This window comes from Lepisosteus oculatus, chromosome 12, assembly GCF_040954835.1.
Source record: "Lepisosteus oculatus isolate fLepOcu1 chromosome 12, fLepOcu1.hap2, whole genome shotgun sequence".
In the NCBI taxonomy this organism is placed as follows: Eukaryota; Metazoa; Chordata; class Actinopteri; order Semionotiformes; family Lepisosteidae; genus Lepisosteus; species Lepisosteus oculatus.
Window position 1 is genome coordinate 12,865,282 of NC_090707.1, and position 17,437 is coordinate 12,882,718.

General features: G+C 38.1%; 1 protein-coding gene across 6 annotated transcripts in view; it reads left to right on the forward strand.

The window, feature by feature from the left end:
• tanc1a (tetratricopeptide repeat, ankyrin repeat and coiled-coil containing 1a) overlaps positions 1-17,437 on the forward strand; it is a 142,037-nt gene that overhangs the window by 68,933 nt on the left and 55,667 nt on the right. For all 6 annotated transcript variants that reach the window (XM_015358716.2, XM_069196322.1, XM_069196323.1 and 3 more), the window contains exons 6-7: positions 12,966-13,096; positions 15,066-15,255. In XM_015358716.2, coding sequence (XP_015214202.2) covers positions 12,966-13,096; positions 15,066-15,255 — 321 coding nt within the window. The remainder of the gene's footprint in view (positions 1-12,965; positions 13,097-15,065; positions 15,256-17,437) is intronic.

A 17,437-nucleotide genomic window follows, 5' to 3' on the forward strand; every position in this document is an offset into this window, starting at 1 on the left:
TTTTCAGCTGTTGTCTTCGTTGGTGGGATAGTTTTCATATTCTCACTATGCACTCCATGGCACTGTCAAGCTTGAGTATGAAGTGTCACCTTCCATTTACGTACTGTAGCTGAGTGGGGAAAACCCTTGTTTATTTATTTTTAAATTTCTTTCTTATCGTCTGAAGCTCAGCGCCTGACTTGATTGGATTTTATTTTTTGTAGTCTCATTTTATAATGAAGCATTTTGGAATTAAGGCGCACAATGGAAAAAGGCAAAGAAGTGGAGGCATCCTGCATTCTGACTGTGTGCCCGCTGGCTGTGGCTTAATTAGACAGCTAAAGGAAATACAGAGTCTCAGACCACAAAGCTGATAAGTGCTGGGTCTTGTGAGAAAATCAGGTCAGAAACATGTTGACCCTTGGCAGCTGGGTGTGGAGACGATATTATTTTGATTCTTCTGCCACACCATATGCATGCTAAACAGTTATCCTTCATCAGAAAATGTCAACAGTATATGTGGAACAAATCACTCAAATATAATGCACGAAAAGAGACTAATTAGATTTTTGATTCACGTGATGTTGGGACATTTTCATGTTTGAACTATACCCTTCCTTCCACAAGGCCTGGAAAAGTAGGAAGCATTCTGTTTGCGTTCTGTTTTCCTCTGTGGTCAAGTCAGTAATTGAGTCTGGATGACTTTTATCCCGGTTTCTATTATGTATGATCTATTAAGTGAATTGAGAGTGCATGATTCTCCCCTAGATAGGATGCGCGTCTATTGCAGGACTACTCCCAGCATTTTTGGTTCATTTTGGGGAGACTGGAGAAATTGTTGAGTTTTATTGAGTAAATCCAGATCCCTCATCACTCCTCCAGTCTGACCCCTCAGATCTATATTGCATAGAGGAATAATACAGGTTGTGTGGTGTCAGTTGTTAGATCCACTAACATGCATTGGCAGGATGAGTAGAGGAAGTGATGCCTCTATTCTACTTTTCCTTAGGTTCAGAGTAACGAGTTAAAACCCAGCATTTTAAGACTGCATGTGTCTCCTGGAGAGAGCGTCGAGACTGGTGCAGCCGCGACTTGAGGGTGCAGGAGCTGTGGGTTACTTAGAACTTGTGCTGAAAGGTTACCTTGTCATCAGCCTTTTGATCAGAAGAGGATGTTAATTGGTGATGGACTGAAAGAGAAGAGATTTCTGTGGTGCTTGAGCCAAGGTCTGTGTGAATTGTCGGCGTGTGTTTAGTGCATTGGCGCAGCGCAGATCAGATTTACTGATGCCAGACACACACTTCAGCTTCTCTAAGGCAGAACCTTAGAGAAGTTGACCTTAATGGAAGGAAGAAAATGCCATGATTATGCACATGTGAGGATATGTATAAATCTTTCTTGAGTTTCATGTCATAAACACTGCAAAACCCACAAAGAGAGCTTCTGAAGGCCCCAAATTTTGTTCCACAGAGTAAGCTTGAATGCCAATATAGCTGAATATTCAAGGAGAAAGAGATCTGTGTGACAAGATAGATGAGCTCTAATTACGGCAAACTGTACCATTAATATTTTAATCCTTTTCAATGGCATTTTAACTCCATTGTGCAACATTGCTTAATTATAAGAAAAAGCCAATCTAGTGGTGTCTTCATTTGTGTAACCTCCAGCAGCCATTTGCAGCAGTGCTGCATCATTAATCTCTTACCACAGGCTCTAATCTAGATTCTCCAGAATGAAAATAACTAGTTTACTAGCAACCACCCCACTGTGTAATTGATGGCTTCGTTGAAAGTGAAACATTATCAGTGCTGCAATCATACAGTATAAGACATGGGGAGGTTACAGAATATTAACAGGAATTTATTGTGAATCACAGCTGGCAAATTACATTGCTTTTTAAAGGTTTTGCATTTTTTACTAAAGCATACAAAATTGTACACAAAATGTTATTTTTTCCAGGCATATTTCTGTAGGTAAATAGCAACATAATTTATCCTGAGTAGTTTTCATCTTTGCAAGCCCCACTGCAAGACATGGACTTGTCATTGGCATACAGTATGTAACAAGGGGCATCCAATTGAAAGAGCGGAGGAGCTCTGCGGCTAAGGATCTGCGCCTAAGGTCGCAGGTTCAAATCCCATGACTGGCAGGGGGTCCTGAACTAGGCCTTTAACCCCAGCTGCTCCAGGGGTGCTGTACAATGGCTGACCCTGCGCTCTGACCCCAGGCTTCATTCTCCCTATCTGTGTCTCATGGAGAGCAAGCTGGGGAATGCAAAAAAGACAAATTCCTAATACAAGAAATTGTATATGGCTAATAAAGTGATCTCTTATGATCTGGAAAACCTTATCTTCAGCTTTTTAAAGGGGTTGAAGCCTCGGTAGAGACCTGAGCTGCCTGCAGTCATTGTTAATAATACAAGTAGGAGTGTCGGGTTGTCTTCCAATTCCCCAAAAGACAACTGCAAGCTTTTCTTTTTTTAAGTGACATTTCCTTTCTTAGGTTTTGTAAGTCTTGGGTTTGAAGAATAAGAAGGAAATGATTTTGCACAGCACAAGGGCAGAGCAGTTCCAAAAGGCACACCTCAGGGTCTAGGAGGGATAGTTTCCTGCCTGTACTTGATGGATAAGGGGTCTGTGTGTTTGTCAGGTGTTCAGGTGGCACAATAGCATGGCTGTTGAGTCTGCGGCCTCACACCTCTCAGGTCCTCCTGAGATTGGTTTCTTGCCTTCTCTGTGGAGGATTGCTTTTCTTCCGAATATCCTTGTGGGTTACCTCTGGGTGCTCTGATTTACTCTGCCTATAAATATATGTAGGTATGGTAGCTTACTTGCGCCAGGGAGACAAAAAAAATCAAGAACAACATATGATTGCAAAGCTGTGTAATTTCTACTGTTTCACAGAAACGGCAACAAAAACACGTTTAACCTGGGAATGCTTACTGACATGGTGTTGTACTTCATATAAACAAAACACAGAACATGTGCTCCTTTAGATTTTTTTGTCAAAAAAGAGGAGTGTGATGATATTCTGCTGTTGTTAAAGTCAATGCTACTTTGCACAGGACAATATCATTGCATACGCACTACAATGCCATATACAGAATTAATATAGTAGGCAACATTGTTCACAAATTAGCTGTTGTGTTTAAAGGGAAAAATTTTCTCGTATAAACAAGATCCTTTTCTCGTATAAACAATATACTATCTCGTATAGTTAATTTTTTTTCTCCGTTGTGCTAATAAGCTTCCGTATGTAGGTTAGAATTCACTGGTCGTTTTTTAAATTGCCTTCCCTCCTTCCCCCAAGAGTTAGACCCTGTTCCCATTAGCTGACCAGAAGCCACTTGAAATGCTGTATCCCAGTCATATGTAGCAGACTGGACAGATCAGATCAAGTGTTCATTAGATAGGTTAAACAGTTTGTATTGTTCTCCAAGGTGCTGATGAATGGTACCCATATCATTTGTGCTTCTAGAAAACAATATCTTGAGGGGAAATTATTTCAGTAAAGAGGTGTTATTCCTTTCATCTGCTTTTCCATTTTATTGTGAGGGCTCTTCTCCAGCTGCATATAAAAACAAAAGGTAAGGAAAATATTTAGTTCCTTACTTTGTCTTTGTTTGAATTGTAACATAGATTCTGAGTAATCTGTCTTCATGGTAGAGAAATTTCATTTTGCAGTCTTAACTCCTCAATGCAGCAGTATTAGGGCCTCCATTAAGAGCAGTAGATATTCAAAAATGACTTTTTTTTATAGACCTCTTAATGATAATTAAAGAATTTCTTACACTTACATAGTGTATATTATATATATACACTTCACTCAAAGCTTTTTACAGGTAATGGGGACTCCCCTCCACAACCTCCAATGTGTAGCCCCACCTGGAAGATGCAATGCCAGCCATAGTGCACCAGTGCACTCTACACACACCAGCTATCAGTGGGGAGGAGAACAGAGTGATGAAACCAATTCATAGCTGGAGATTATCAGGAAGCCATAATTGGTAAGGGCCATTGGGAAATTCAGCCAGGATGCCGGGGTTATACCCCTGCTATTTTTGAGAAACACTCTGGGATTTTCAATGACCACAGAGAGGCAGGACCTCGGTTTTACATCTTATCTGATGGACAGCTCCTTTTTACAGTATAGTGCCCCCGAACCCACACAGGCTGCAGGGTGAGCGCCCCCTACTGGTCCAACTAACATCTCTTCCAGCAGCAAACTTATTTTTTTTCACAGGAGGTCTCCCAGCCAGGAACTGGCCAGGCTCACACCTGTTTTAAATTGTACCTATTTAAAATCTAAAATTTTTTCCAGGTTAGGGCGTCTCCTTATCCAGCTGTAGCCATGCATTGTAACTCAACTGTTTAATGTGGTTATTGTTCCCCTTCACATTTCTCCTTAAACCATGCTAAAGCTAGATGTACTAAGGGATTGCACCTGTGCTGAGAATTGCAAACCTCTCACAAATGATGACTTGCTATTAACCGCTACAGTGGAATTTGCAATGAATGAAATATTTCAGAAGCAGTTTGTCTTTGCAGTACACCCCTTGATGATTTTCTCTTCCTGGGTGTACCTTAAAGAAATCATAAAAATGTTTTGGGCAAGCGAGGCTCTTCAGATATAAAAATAAGACGTATTAAAGCTGTTGGTCACTGCAGCAATTGAAATTGAGTCAGTTTAAGAAATTATTTGGAAAGCACATCTTAAAAAGTTGCACTCTATAAATGTATAGAAGGAAAACACACCATCGTCTAATACTGACGTTAATTGCAGTATAAATGAGATGGTCCTTAATTGCAGCAACAATGAATGAATCATGGAATGACAAAAGAAAGGGTATTTTGTGTTGGCATAGCCCTCCTACAATCACGTGAAGGATAAATTAGGAACAAGTATCAGATGATCCAAATGAAGACATTGTGTTTCTCACTCGTACTGTACCTGTATTGTAGAAACTATTATCCAACTTAGAACCAGGTTCTTGCCTCTAACATTTTCTGGGGGACTGCAGTAGCAGGTGCTGACATGTCCGTACTTAGTTTGTTGTGGATAACCAGCTGTGTTTAAAGTTTCTTTGTGACAAATGCACAAATGTCCCATTTTAAAAGCAAGTTTAAGTTTGCGAGTCTCGGAGAGAAATTTCTTTGGCGTGGACCTGTTTCTTCAAACCAGTTTTTGGAGCAATGGACAGGTGCCACTAACCCCCAGGTCATTCTGGCGGTGTGTGATTCCAGCACCCTGGGTTGACAACAATATGTTGTGTTCCTGGAGCTGAAGCAGCTAGATTCGTTCAAAGAGTAGAAAGGGTCCTGGCCAACACACGAAGACCCAACTGTTGTTCATGCTGTGAATAGCAAAAATAGCACACTTTTACATAAGCCACCAAACAGTAATATCCTGGAAACAAATGGATGGAGTTTTTAGGGATCCTGCCTCCACCGTGCAGAGATCCCTAATAAAATAGTAATCTAACAACTAACAATAACCTAATAACAATGGATAATACCCATTGACTGCAAAATTGGTAATGTAGCACAAAGAGGGTGATAAAACAGAAGAGAGCTTGTAGAGCAATAAGTTTTACTTCTATTACATGTAAGATTAGTAGCAGTATTGTAGTGTAGTATGCTACCATAAATTAGCTGACTGCTACGCATTTAAACTCAGTGCTTCATTAGCTAAAGTGTCACAGCAGGTATTTAACATATTTCAGCTCATTTCAGCCTGTTCTCTTAGTACATATGTTGAAATGTTAACTTTGTCAGTTGTTTCATCGCAGCTTCCTGTGTTGCGTTTCTGCTGCGATTGGGCTTTTCTAGTCCATCTGCATCTGTATGTGTAAGATATATTTTTTTTAATTTCCCATTTCATCCTTAAACTTGCTATTCCTTTCACCATTCCCACTATGCTCCATATTGCTGCATTTGACATGATCCATATTACTTGACAGTCTACAGTTCTTTTACATTTACTCAAACAAAATCTTCAAAGGTTTTAGTTCATGCTTGACTTTTGTCCATCTGCTCCTCAGTTTTATTGAGTTTACAAGTGACATAGCCCTTTTATTGTTCAACAGTCCAAGGAAAATGATTGTTTTGCAAGAGAATATATTTGCAGTCTGTGTTGCTTGTGAACAACTGTTGTTACAGTCTTGAATGTCCAAGGCTGATGCCACACGTTATTAAAATTAACCTGTAGGTAATTTGCATTTCAATACAAAATTACACATTCCTCTCGTTTGAGCTGATATTAACATATGCTGGTTTCAAATGTGAAATTACCATATCTGAAATGCTCTTTGACCTGCGGTGTACTTTCTGGTGTCTTGCTGGTAGTGTGTGGCCACTGCTCTTTGTGTCCAATTCCTTCAAACACCTTCAAACCAACACGAAGTGCAGGCATATTCAGAATCATGTATTCTGCCTGGGCTTTGACTCAGCCCATTGATTACTTCGCTGTGACTGGAGACTTTGATTGGCTGGCTGCCACTATTAATTTTTTCCATACCACTGTGGATTAAAAGGCAGCTCACTATAACAGTGTTTTCTGGAAACATGGTGGAGATTTTGTATGCTATTTTGTATGCTACAACAGAGGAGAAAATTTGGTTTCTCACACCAGCAGAAAAAAAAAATCAGGTCACTCATATGATTTGCACTACTGCAAGAGCCTGAAGTGGAGGTCGTTAAATTTGTCAGGCTGTTGACTTTAATTTTCTTTCAGGCATTTTTTTAAAGTTATATTACCATGAAATTGTTAACGAGATACGCTGGTGTCTTTATCCTTCAACCAGCTTTCACTTGTTTTAATTTCAGGCATGTCTACCACAGTATAAGTAATCCATGTTAGACGCCCATTTCATGAAGAGCAAGTCCTGTAAAGTCTGACTTTCACACTTCTGTTTATTGGCTTTTATTTATTATAGCACTTTTATTGGGGTGTTAAAGATGTCAGGTTTATGTTTATTCTTGCTGCTTTCTTGGTGCTGCAGTGTCCCTTATGTATCTTTATCCTGGGTGATTGCATCATGTACAGTAGGTGCATATGAACCAGAGGTCACAAATGGAGGCAGTTCTTTCTGCAAAAGGGTTGTGGCAGCGTGGAACAAGTCACTCAGCCATGTCGTTGAAGCTGATATCCTGGCTTCTTTCAAGAAATTTCTGGACAAAATCCTTAGATCATTTAACTACTAATAACCAATAACAAACCATTTGTTTGTAAATGTTATTTGCGATGCAGTGGCTCTGTGGCTATGGATCTGCACCTGTGGCTTGGAGGTTGCCGGTTCATATCCTGTGGCCGGCAGAGGAATCCTACTCTGTTGGCCCCCTGAGCAAGGCCCTTAACCATAACTGCTCCAGGGGTGCAGTATAAATGGCTGCGCTCTGACCCCAAGCTTCTCTCCCTGTCTGTCCTTTTTGCATACCCCAACTTGCTCTCCATCAGACACACATACACACAAATGCCTAATACAAGAAATTGTATATGGCCATTAAAGTTATAAAAAAAATAATTGATCCTATTATGAAATTCTCAGTTCTTGAATGCATGTTGCTTGAGAGAGACTGGACTAATTCCTCTGGGATTCAAGGAGAGAAGATAGAACTTTGTGTAATATGATTATCAGCTTAAAAAACAAAACCTCAAAAGCTGTTTGTAGTCCACGTTCTGTGCCAAATTCTGATCTAAAATACAAATGTCTGTTAAATCAGGAATGGTCTGTGTGGTGGTTTGTTTTATTAGAGATTGATAGGACTGTGATATAGGAAACGTTTATTAAAGTAGTCTGAACACAAGACCTTCATCTTTTGCCATCTTACCACATGTCTTGAAACATACTGAGTGAATTCCATTTGGTATGACACTGATTATGTAAATAGGTGCTTTAAGCAAAGAGTACATCACTACTGGTTACCTGTTCAGGAGGAATGTGCTTTGCATTTCGTGTTATTACGAGATTAAGTTTTGGTTGTAGGAAAGTAGAGAGCTGTAAGGGTATTAGATTTGTGATCCTTTTCCTTTTGCACATTACTTCTGTTAATAAAGATACTAGCTGTCAAATTCACCAAAGAAAGGTAACACTACAGGAAACACATTTAGCACCTCAAAGTAACCCCAATTTTCAACTTATAAAATTGTCAAGCACAGCACATCAGTTGTCACAATAATGTTGTAACTCATTTTGAAATGATTCATTATGCCATTTTCATTTTTTGTCCCATTGAGTCACGCTCCGTTAAGTCTTAAAATCTGTGTGTTCCATATTTGTTCTTGCAAATGTGATTTATATGTATCTTATGTTTTCCTCCATTAAACTTGAGCCTATAGCTATCAAAACACAGCAAATGATTGTAGTTTAAAAAAAGCTAAGTTGAAAACCTGAGGATTCATTGTTTTTAAGAATTTGATCATTGATAGACCCAGGCTGAAGTACTTAAATAATGTTGTTTGGTAGTGCTGCTGTTGTAGGCTATTGACGAAGACCTTAGCAAGAAGCTTAAGATGATGTTCACTAAAAATAAACTGAAGAAGAAAGCAAATCAGACCCTGACAGAATTGTACACTTGTGAATAAATAGTTTTAATAGCTACCTAATCAATAAAACATTCTAGGTACCAAGAGCAAGGTCTGCTAACTTGCACTGCACTTTGCACAATCTTCCTGAATAACCAGCAGACTAGGAGGTAGTTTTTAAAATTAACAGAAGAGGAGATTAAGCTGTATACCACCATCGGCTTACAGCTGTTTAGGCTATTTCAGGAAACTGGATAATAAGAATTAAGGGAAGCATATTCCCTGGTGGCTCGAACGTTTAAATCATTTTTATGTTTTTCCTGTTCCGTAGACATACTGAAGGAAAATATATTTAATGCTAGCCAAACTATATTCATTTTAGAGCAGTTTTAAATGAATAGATTTGTAAGTGCTCAATAACATAAGATATGAAGGACCTTGAGATATGGGTTTTTGGTTAGAGCTTACATAGTGAAAACAGTTTCACTACAGTTTGTGGAAGACAGTAATGATAGCCTTTCTGTTAGTCCACTTGGTGAGATTTGAAAAAGCCTAGAACCCTCTAGACTTTTCTCGAATTCCAAAAAATACAGCACAGCCCTCTAACAGTCATTGAGCTCTTGCCAAAAGTAAGATGAAAGCACAGCCAGCCTATATGCGACTAATATATGTTAGCAATTGAGGTGGCACTGCAGAGAGACAGCTGTTCAGTCCAATTTCTTAAACAAGGTTTTAGGTTTTTTTTTAGAACAAGAATCCTATCTATTTCAAAGTTTCATAGGGGCAAATTTGATTTAAGTAACACTGGTGAAATGTTGCTGTGTTATGCCTTCAAGTGTGAGTAACCCCTGTTAGGCATGACAATAATAATAGTGGAGCAACGATTTACTTACTAATTAGCCAACAGTTATCTTACTTGCAACAGATTGTACAAGGGGTGTAGATGTTTACAAGCAGTCTTTTACAAGCCAATTACCTTCAACCTTGAATCACCTTCATCAGAACTTAATGTGTGCAAACGATACCATGCTGTGTTCAGTGTTGTCATCACCTACTTTACCTGTAGTCAAATGATTGTGGGGAGCCCACAGCATCGCCAGCTAAATATACTGGTGTAATTCAGTGTTCACTAATTGAAGAAAAGCATCACACTGATGAAAGTTCATGACAAACACGTCTCTTACTGAAATGTATACTAGGACACACATTATTTTCAACAGTAATGGGTACTGAAATTGCAGTCATGCTGGGAGGTACCCACATTTTAAATTCTCACAACCGCAGTTCCAATATGGAGTGCTTTATTTCATTTAGTGAATGGGTCATATTTAGATTCACTAGGTAACATCTCAGCGGAGGTATAATGAATAATAGAGTAAAAGTAACATGCACAATAGACGTGTAAAATTATGGCAGTGAATTTAGTTATCATAATATAGTCTATTATGACCTAGTTTCTTTTTACCGACTGCACTATTTGGATGTGTAAATATAAACTGTACATACTTTTGTACTAAACATTGCCACTTTCAAGGGCACTATACTTCAAAGCTGAGGAATTTGATCATTTTGAGAGATGTATTGAGTTTGTCCATGTACTGCTTGAAGCTTGCACTATTTTCTTCCTCTCCCCTGTTCCTACACCAATAGTTGCACCAGTAGTCTATCACAGGACACAGGGGCTGATTGTTTTGGAGGTGCGGAGGGTTAAGCATTTTAAATGAATTGCTGATGGACTGAGCTGTCAGACTTAAGTAATAAAAGCCACCCCGATAAATGGAACCTTCTCCTGAGACCCTTCATCTTTCCTGATTGCTAGTTTGTGGAGATGGTGCTGCAAACGGCTCTCTGTAAGTGGGCCTCTTTGCCTGTGTAATAGCTTAATTAATTCCCAGAACACTGTGTCCAATTATAATAGTCCCTAGCATTGATGAAAAGAAGATATAGTCTTGGAAAAAAAAATCTTAAAAGCTGTTGCATCTCAAAGATATTTCTCAGATATCATCTAAGCCTACTTTTCTTGCTGTCAGGGTAGCGATAGGGTAAGGGCTAGCTTCTTGATATGTGTGAACATCAAGCTTTGTTACATACAAATCTGAAAAGATGGTTTTTGTTTTGTTTGCTGCATTTTATGCATTTTTCTTTTTTTCCATGAAAATAAAATATAAGCGAATTAAGTAATGACTAATTGATGTCTGGTAATACTTTATCTTCTGCTGGAAAGTGAAAATCTAATGAAACTTACATTTATTGAAATTAATAACCATAACCCTGCCCCTAACCTAACAGTAGTTTTAACGCAACCCCTAGTCAATGGTTTTAAACCTAAAACATACGATAATGTTTACTTTGACTTTTACTATGAAACATTGCATTTATACCTTTCAACCCAAAGGGTTGATCCCAAGCTGCATTTGTTGTCATTTCAAGCAGTAGTCTTACAGGGCTTTGAATGTTGCTACATTTATGTAGGCTGTAAAAGCTATTACACAGAGTACATAAAACCTAGTTCAGATCGTGACCAGGTTGTTATTTGGCATGCAGATTTGCGAGTGTAATTTAATCTGAATACAAGAGGTTTCTTCTCAGTTTTTGCCTTTGTTTCATAGGCTCATCTTATTGTTTTATGCTATTTCTTAAATATTCATAAGACAGCAAGTTAATTATTTTTTAGAGATTTTAAGTGTAATTCATATATTGCTTACAGTTAATAACACATGATAAAGCACTAACTATAGGAAGTATGGTTGTTTAATGTTGCATGTCAGCAGTTTCTCAGGAAATGAGTGATATTTCTTAGCGGTGTCAATGGGATACATTATTTCAGGCATCTTGATGGAAAAGATTTCTTAATTATGAAAGATTTGATTATGGAACAGAGATTTTCCAGCGGCTTTTGCTTCAGACAATCAGAATGACAGGTCTTTAGGAGGAAGACTCCATCTTTCTTCAAAATGTATTGAGAAATGTGAATTTAAGCAAATCATTAATTGAGGAGAACGCATTGTAGGGAAATGATTCTGCTAGTAAATCACTGAAGGGCTCAGGGTAACGAAATATTGTGTGATTTCACAGACCACCTCTCCCTACACATACCAACAACTTCTTTTTATATCTTGTTGTCATGCATGTCGTTATTTGTACTGTATATGAAAAGGAGATTTCTGCAACAAATGAATAAATAAAGCAGCAGTGTGGAGTCATAGGTCAGGCTCTGGATCACCATGTCATGAGATCCAGTCGCAGGTGGGAGGCTGCTGTTGTGTTCTTGAGCAAGGCACTTCAAGCAGATTGCTTCTGCCTCTGTCTTGCTCTATAAATGGGTACTCTCCAGGTTGTGGTTGTAAAAGACAATTTGTTCCTACACTTTTCTGCACATAAACAAGATAAGAGGAAACTGAAATTTAACTCTGTGTATTTTCTAAATCACGTTTCTTAGAGGAGTAGTTTTGTAATTGGGCACACTGTTAGACAGTTAATAATGAACATACTTCTTTACTACCAAGTAAGGCATTATTTACCCTTCATAAGAAGTATTTTTATTAGATCAAATATCAGTAACAGAAAGAGGTTTGCTGGCACAATGCAATATTGTAATTTGTTCTACAGTAAACCCTTGGTTTAAAAGACTTAAAAGGGGGGAATGGGTGTCTATTACTGCAGAATGTCCGTTCAGCAATCACAGATCACTGTTGGTGTTTTTCAACCCAAAAACGCATCATATGAGAAAAATAAATATATATAGATCTTTAGACTTATTGTTTAAACAATTGCATTCGGCACCTAGAAAAAAATCTGTTCCTGTGCCGATTTTGTTATACAAGCTCTTTATGTCATGTGTTGTAAATATACTGATTAAAATTCTTTAACACATACGATATGTTGCATTATATGTAGTATTTAGTTTTACCTAGTTTTTTATGTATTCATTCCTAAGTTATTGAGGGGAAAGTCAGATATCTGATTTCCTTTTAGCAGGTTGTGTCTGATATTTCTGAAATCTGTTAAAAAGAAGTCTTTTGAACTGAGGGTTTAGCATACTATACACCTTATAACTTTCTGATACATTGTACAGCTAAAGTATTGGTAACTATATTCCTCTTTGATGCATTGTGGGAATCTTGTATTAAGAACAGCTTCATTTTTTTCAATGAAAGATTTACTCTTGGGCACACCTGCTTGTGAGGGGGCATCATCCTTCACACACATCTGGCAGCAGAGTTCAAATACCATTCCACTGACAATTACTAATCTCAATTCAGTTCCTGTCTGATGTGTACTGTAATCTGCCACTGAGTGTAGTGCAGTTGGGTCTATTGTAAAGACAAAGCTGTCATCACTTTTTCAATGAGGCCATGCAATTCCAGACATGTGTTGGCCTGGTGGACTGTATACAAAGCTGCTTGTCCAAGCTGGAGGCCAGCGAGCTGGACTGGGAATAACATAAGCCATTTTTCTTCCAGAACTGCAGGCTGAGAAAGAGCCAAGCTCCTCCCACGCTACTCAGGAACTGATGACAAGACTGGGCTTCTTACTTGGTGAAGGGATCCCAAGCACGGCTCACATACCTATGGAAGACAAGAATGAAAAGAAGGTATGCCATTTTCCAGCTGCAGCAGCACAGGGAAAGTTGAATTTGCCCGTGAAAGGGGATGCTTTTTTTTGTTGCTGCTTGATTTTGCACTTTGGACTGGAATACAACACTAATTGCTGTGGGATTAAAACACTTATAGCTGCATATAAGGGTAACTTCTTTTTTTCCTTTTTGTTATGTTGTGAAATTGTTCTGTTCCTTCAGTACTTGAATTAATGATCTGTTTGGTGGGACTCTATAGCAATGCTCTGTCAGGTACCCAAACATTTATTTCATAAGCTTGACAGAAACTTTACATGGCCTTTTGAACAAGTTTGAAACGTGATAGTGTCAGCTTTAGTCCATAAATAGAAGTGGTTATGTTAAGCCTAGAGTTTGTTTTGCTATTTTAATTAGACTGGTGCTTTGAATAAAAGTTAAAGTCCTTGATTTCAGTGCGCAGACATGCTTTTGACATTTTTGCTTAATATCAGTAATTTAAGGTGCTTGTAAGAGGCTTATTTTTTAGAATAAGTCACGTCCATTAGCAAAGATGTCTAAAAAGAAACTTGAGATCTAGGAATAGAAGTGAAATTTTAACGTCATGCTGACATCTAAAAAAATACTTTCCAGAATATTTTTCTAGTATTTTCAAATTTCATACTTGCAGCAGGCTGCCTCCAGCTGTATCTGTCCTGTGTGTTTGAGAACAGACAGTGTAATTATTTTTTTCCCTTAGTGGCATTTACTTCATTTGATAATGAAACCATGCTGTCTCACTATAGTGTGTTGGTGCTTGTGTGGGTTTATGCTGCTTGTGAAGTCTATTTTATAAATCGTATGTGACGTGCTCCATAGGCAGAGTGGTACTCTATTACCAGGCGCAGAATGCAGGATTGCTGCTAAAGATAATTGCAGTTCTAACAGCATGTTTTATTATCCATTGTCTAGCCTTTAGAGAACTTAAATTTTCTGAAAGTATGCTGAAGTCACCAGATGACCCCTAGGGTACCTAGGAGGGCAGTTAACAGTACTGGGAAGTGAAGGAGGATGTAAAACTGAGTTGAGAAGTTCTGAGTGTCAGACTCTTGGCAGGCATTAACCACAAAGGAACCAGGCATTGGGTACATTTCTTCCCTCGTCTTAGAAGTCACTTTTCATGACCTATATACTGTACTGTAGGAGAGAAATACAAAAAAAAAACTGGAAGGACTGCTGTGGGAATATTGCTATCTTTGTGTCTCACATTCTGGAAAGAAAAGAAGGATTGATTCTTAGATAATATAAGCTTAAAATGACTGCCTACACTTGAAGATAAAAAGAGTATTCCTCAGAAATATAGTATTTGGCATATTTGAAGTATAGTGTATAGTATATAAAGATAGTGTTAAAGAGGAAAATAAATGTAATTGCTGTCAATTGCTTTGAAAGCATTCAGTAAATAAAGGAAAAGGTAAAGAGTGTTCTTATGATTAGGCTGTGATTCATTTTAAATGAAAGGTATGATGCTGTAAAATCTCTCTGCAAAGATGTAATAGCATATTTTCTTCAGTTACATTGCTTTGTCTGATCACTTTAAAATATAAATCTGTGCACATCTTTTTGATTCCCAGTTCCTTTTTACAATATTTATGCAAACGGCATAAAAAGTAAATTTGATCCTCGGCTTAGATTTGAATAAATATCTTCTGGTTATGTAGTTATTTTGGTCATAAAAGGTCCTGGACCTTTCAAAACCCAGAAGAAAGACAAACGACAAACAGCCTTCCAGTCCTAATGATGGTTTCAAACGTTATCCCCAGTGTCGTCTTTTATTTTAATATCTACAAGTTAGGGACAAGGAAGGCAGTTTGTGCTTTTATGCTTTAATTGGATAATGCAGGTTCAGCTATAGCAGATCCATAATTCAGATCAATTTAGGAGAAACGTCTTGTCATGACGGAAGGCATTAACATTATAAATGGTCTCTTCTCTGTTACATCTTCTCCAGTGCACAATAGCCAGCCAGGGAATTAGCCCGTGCTCCACTTTGACAAGCAGCACTGCATCTCCAAGCACAGATAGCCCGTGCTCTACCCTCAACAGCAGCATCAGCAAGCCAGCCACTAACAAAACAAGCCCCCGTGGGACTATTACCAGCCCCAGTTCCACACTCGAAAGCAAGGACAGCGGCATAATAGGTAAGTGATCGTATACTTAAGGACATGGTGACATGCTGTGTTGTGGCCTAAATACCTATAACATCCCACCTTTCGTAGCAGGCACTCTAAAGCATCAAAATTTGTTTCAACGGAACAGGTATAAAGGCTTATTCCACACTGAAAGGAAAAAGAGACGCAACGTTTCGGCTGTGGGGCCTTCTTCAGGCCCTTTCTCTTTTGCTGTCCTGTGTTTCCTCAGCCTTGGTCAGGCACAGGTGTTCCTCTGTTCCTCCCTCCATTTCTTTCTAAAACTTGAGGAGGCCGTGTGTGTTTCTGTTGTTATTAGTATTGGTGGAAGTTGTATTAATATTAGAGATTTAGAAGAAATATTGATAATACAGGGTATTGGTAGATGGAAAGAGAAAGGAAATCCAATTTGTAGCTTGTCAGAATAACCAAATAGAAGTTAATTAGAATGTAGTTTTTAATTTGTTGCTCAAAACAGGAAGACGTTTACTCAAACTCTTTCGACATTTCCATAGTAAGTCTTTGTTTCTGTATTATTGTTATTTTTTCAAGGTTTAATTTGCTTTTTTTTAACAAAACTAAGCCATGCTAAATTGGTCTTTTCATTAATACCAACCTATCGGTATAAACAGTGTAAGGTTTCTTAAATTCTGTTTTCAGATATAAAAAAATAACTTTAAAAAGGCTGTTAAAATGCTAATCATGTTTTTAGTTACATTTTTGTTGGTTTTCCAAGGACAGAATTGTTCTGTCGTTATGGAGGGACATATCCATGCAGTGGCTCTGCAGAGTTTCCGGAGATCTGGATATATTTAAAACTCAACACATGGTTAATCCAACAGGCAAACGTTGACATAATTGATTACAATGACGCACATCTCAGGCCTCGTGGGGCATATTATAGCTACTAAATTATTAATTTGAGATACTGATACTGTAATTGCGAATGTGAAGTAATGTCGTTTTCCAAATAGTGTTCCTTTTCGTCCAGAATGTAATGGCAAAAATGTCCTACTTTGCAGGGACCTACTTCCGAAACGAGCTGTTTGTTTGTAGCACCTACAGCATATAAAACTGGACTTCTTCTCAGAGGCACTTTCACGAAGTTCTTTGTGATGCGGCAATTCAGAAAGCATTTCTGTTGCATTCAGAAGATTAATATGGTTTAACTTTCTTTGTAGTTTCAGCTTGAACAAGTGCTCCAGGCGGACGTGATCTTTTTTAAAACAACACCTCAATGTTTGTTAGTACTAGAAAGGAAACAGAGGTACACCTCAATACAGTGCATGAAAGCCACCCAAACCCTTGGTATCCAAGTCCAGAAAAGGAAACATGATAGACTTTCAGAAGTTCTTTTCACCTCTGTGTCATACTTTCCATTATTATGTTTGGCTGCTGTGAGTCATTAGTTCATTTTATATTTGTTGTCTTATGTGTTTTAGACAGTACAATCTAAGATCCCTTTTGATTTTTTTAAGTTGCTAACATGCAGAAGGTATGACCAAGGTCATTGTTATTAAAGTAAATTTGCCTGTCTCATAGCTGCTCTTAATGCCAGTGAGATTTTAAGATAAAATGAGCAGTCCGTACTATTTTCAGAATTATAGGTGTGTGTTTTTGCCTATGATGTGCTTAAGTGGCTCTGTTTAGAAGTAATCAGTCCTTATAACATCTTGTTTGGGTCGCAAGAGAAACGAATAAAGGAATTTGCTATCAAGTAACTCATGGTTACTTGGAGCACCAGTTATGGTGCTACAAATAGAGTCTGACACTAGCTTTTATGTTTTTTCTTTTTAAACCAGGAGTAGTTCACCTTTTAAAACAAATTAATAAGAGCAGCCCTTCATGCTTCACCATTGTTACAAACGTTGTCCCAGAAGAATCTATTTAATTTTGTTCTAGCCTACTTTTTCAGACAAGAAAATACACTGACGCCTTGAGTTTCATTTCGATCCGTTTGTGAAAAGAGTTGTCCAGGTCACACTGCCAGCACCACAGAACAACTGTTGATTCCTGCATCTGTTTGTTTCCTAAGGCTTTCATCTGACCTTTACATTGATTATCTTGACATAAGGAATCAATCTAGTCAATGTCTCATCAACAGTAGTAGAGGTTCTTTCATTAGTTATCTGAAAATATCACCATCAGAGCTGCAGTGTAAACCTAAACCACATCTAAAATCCCAATAAACATT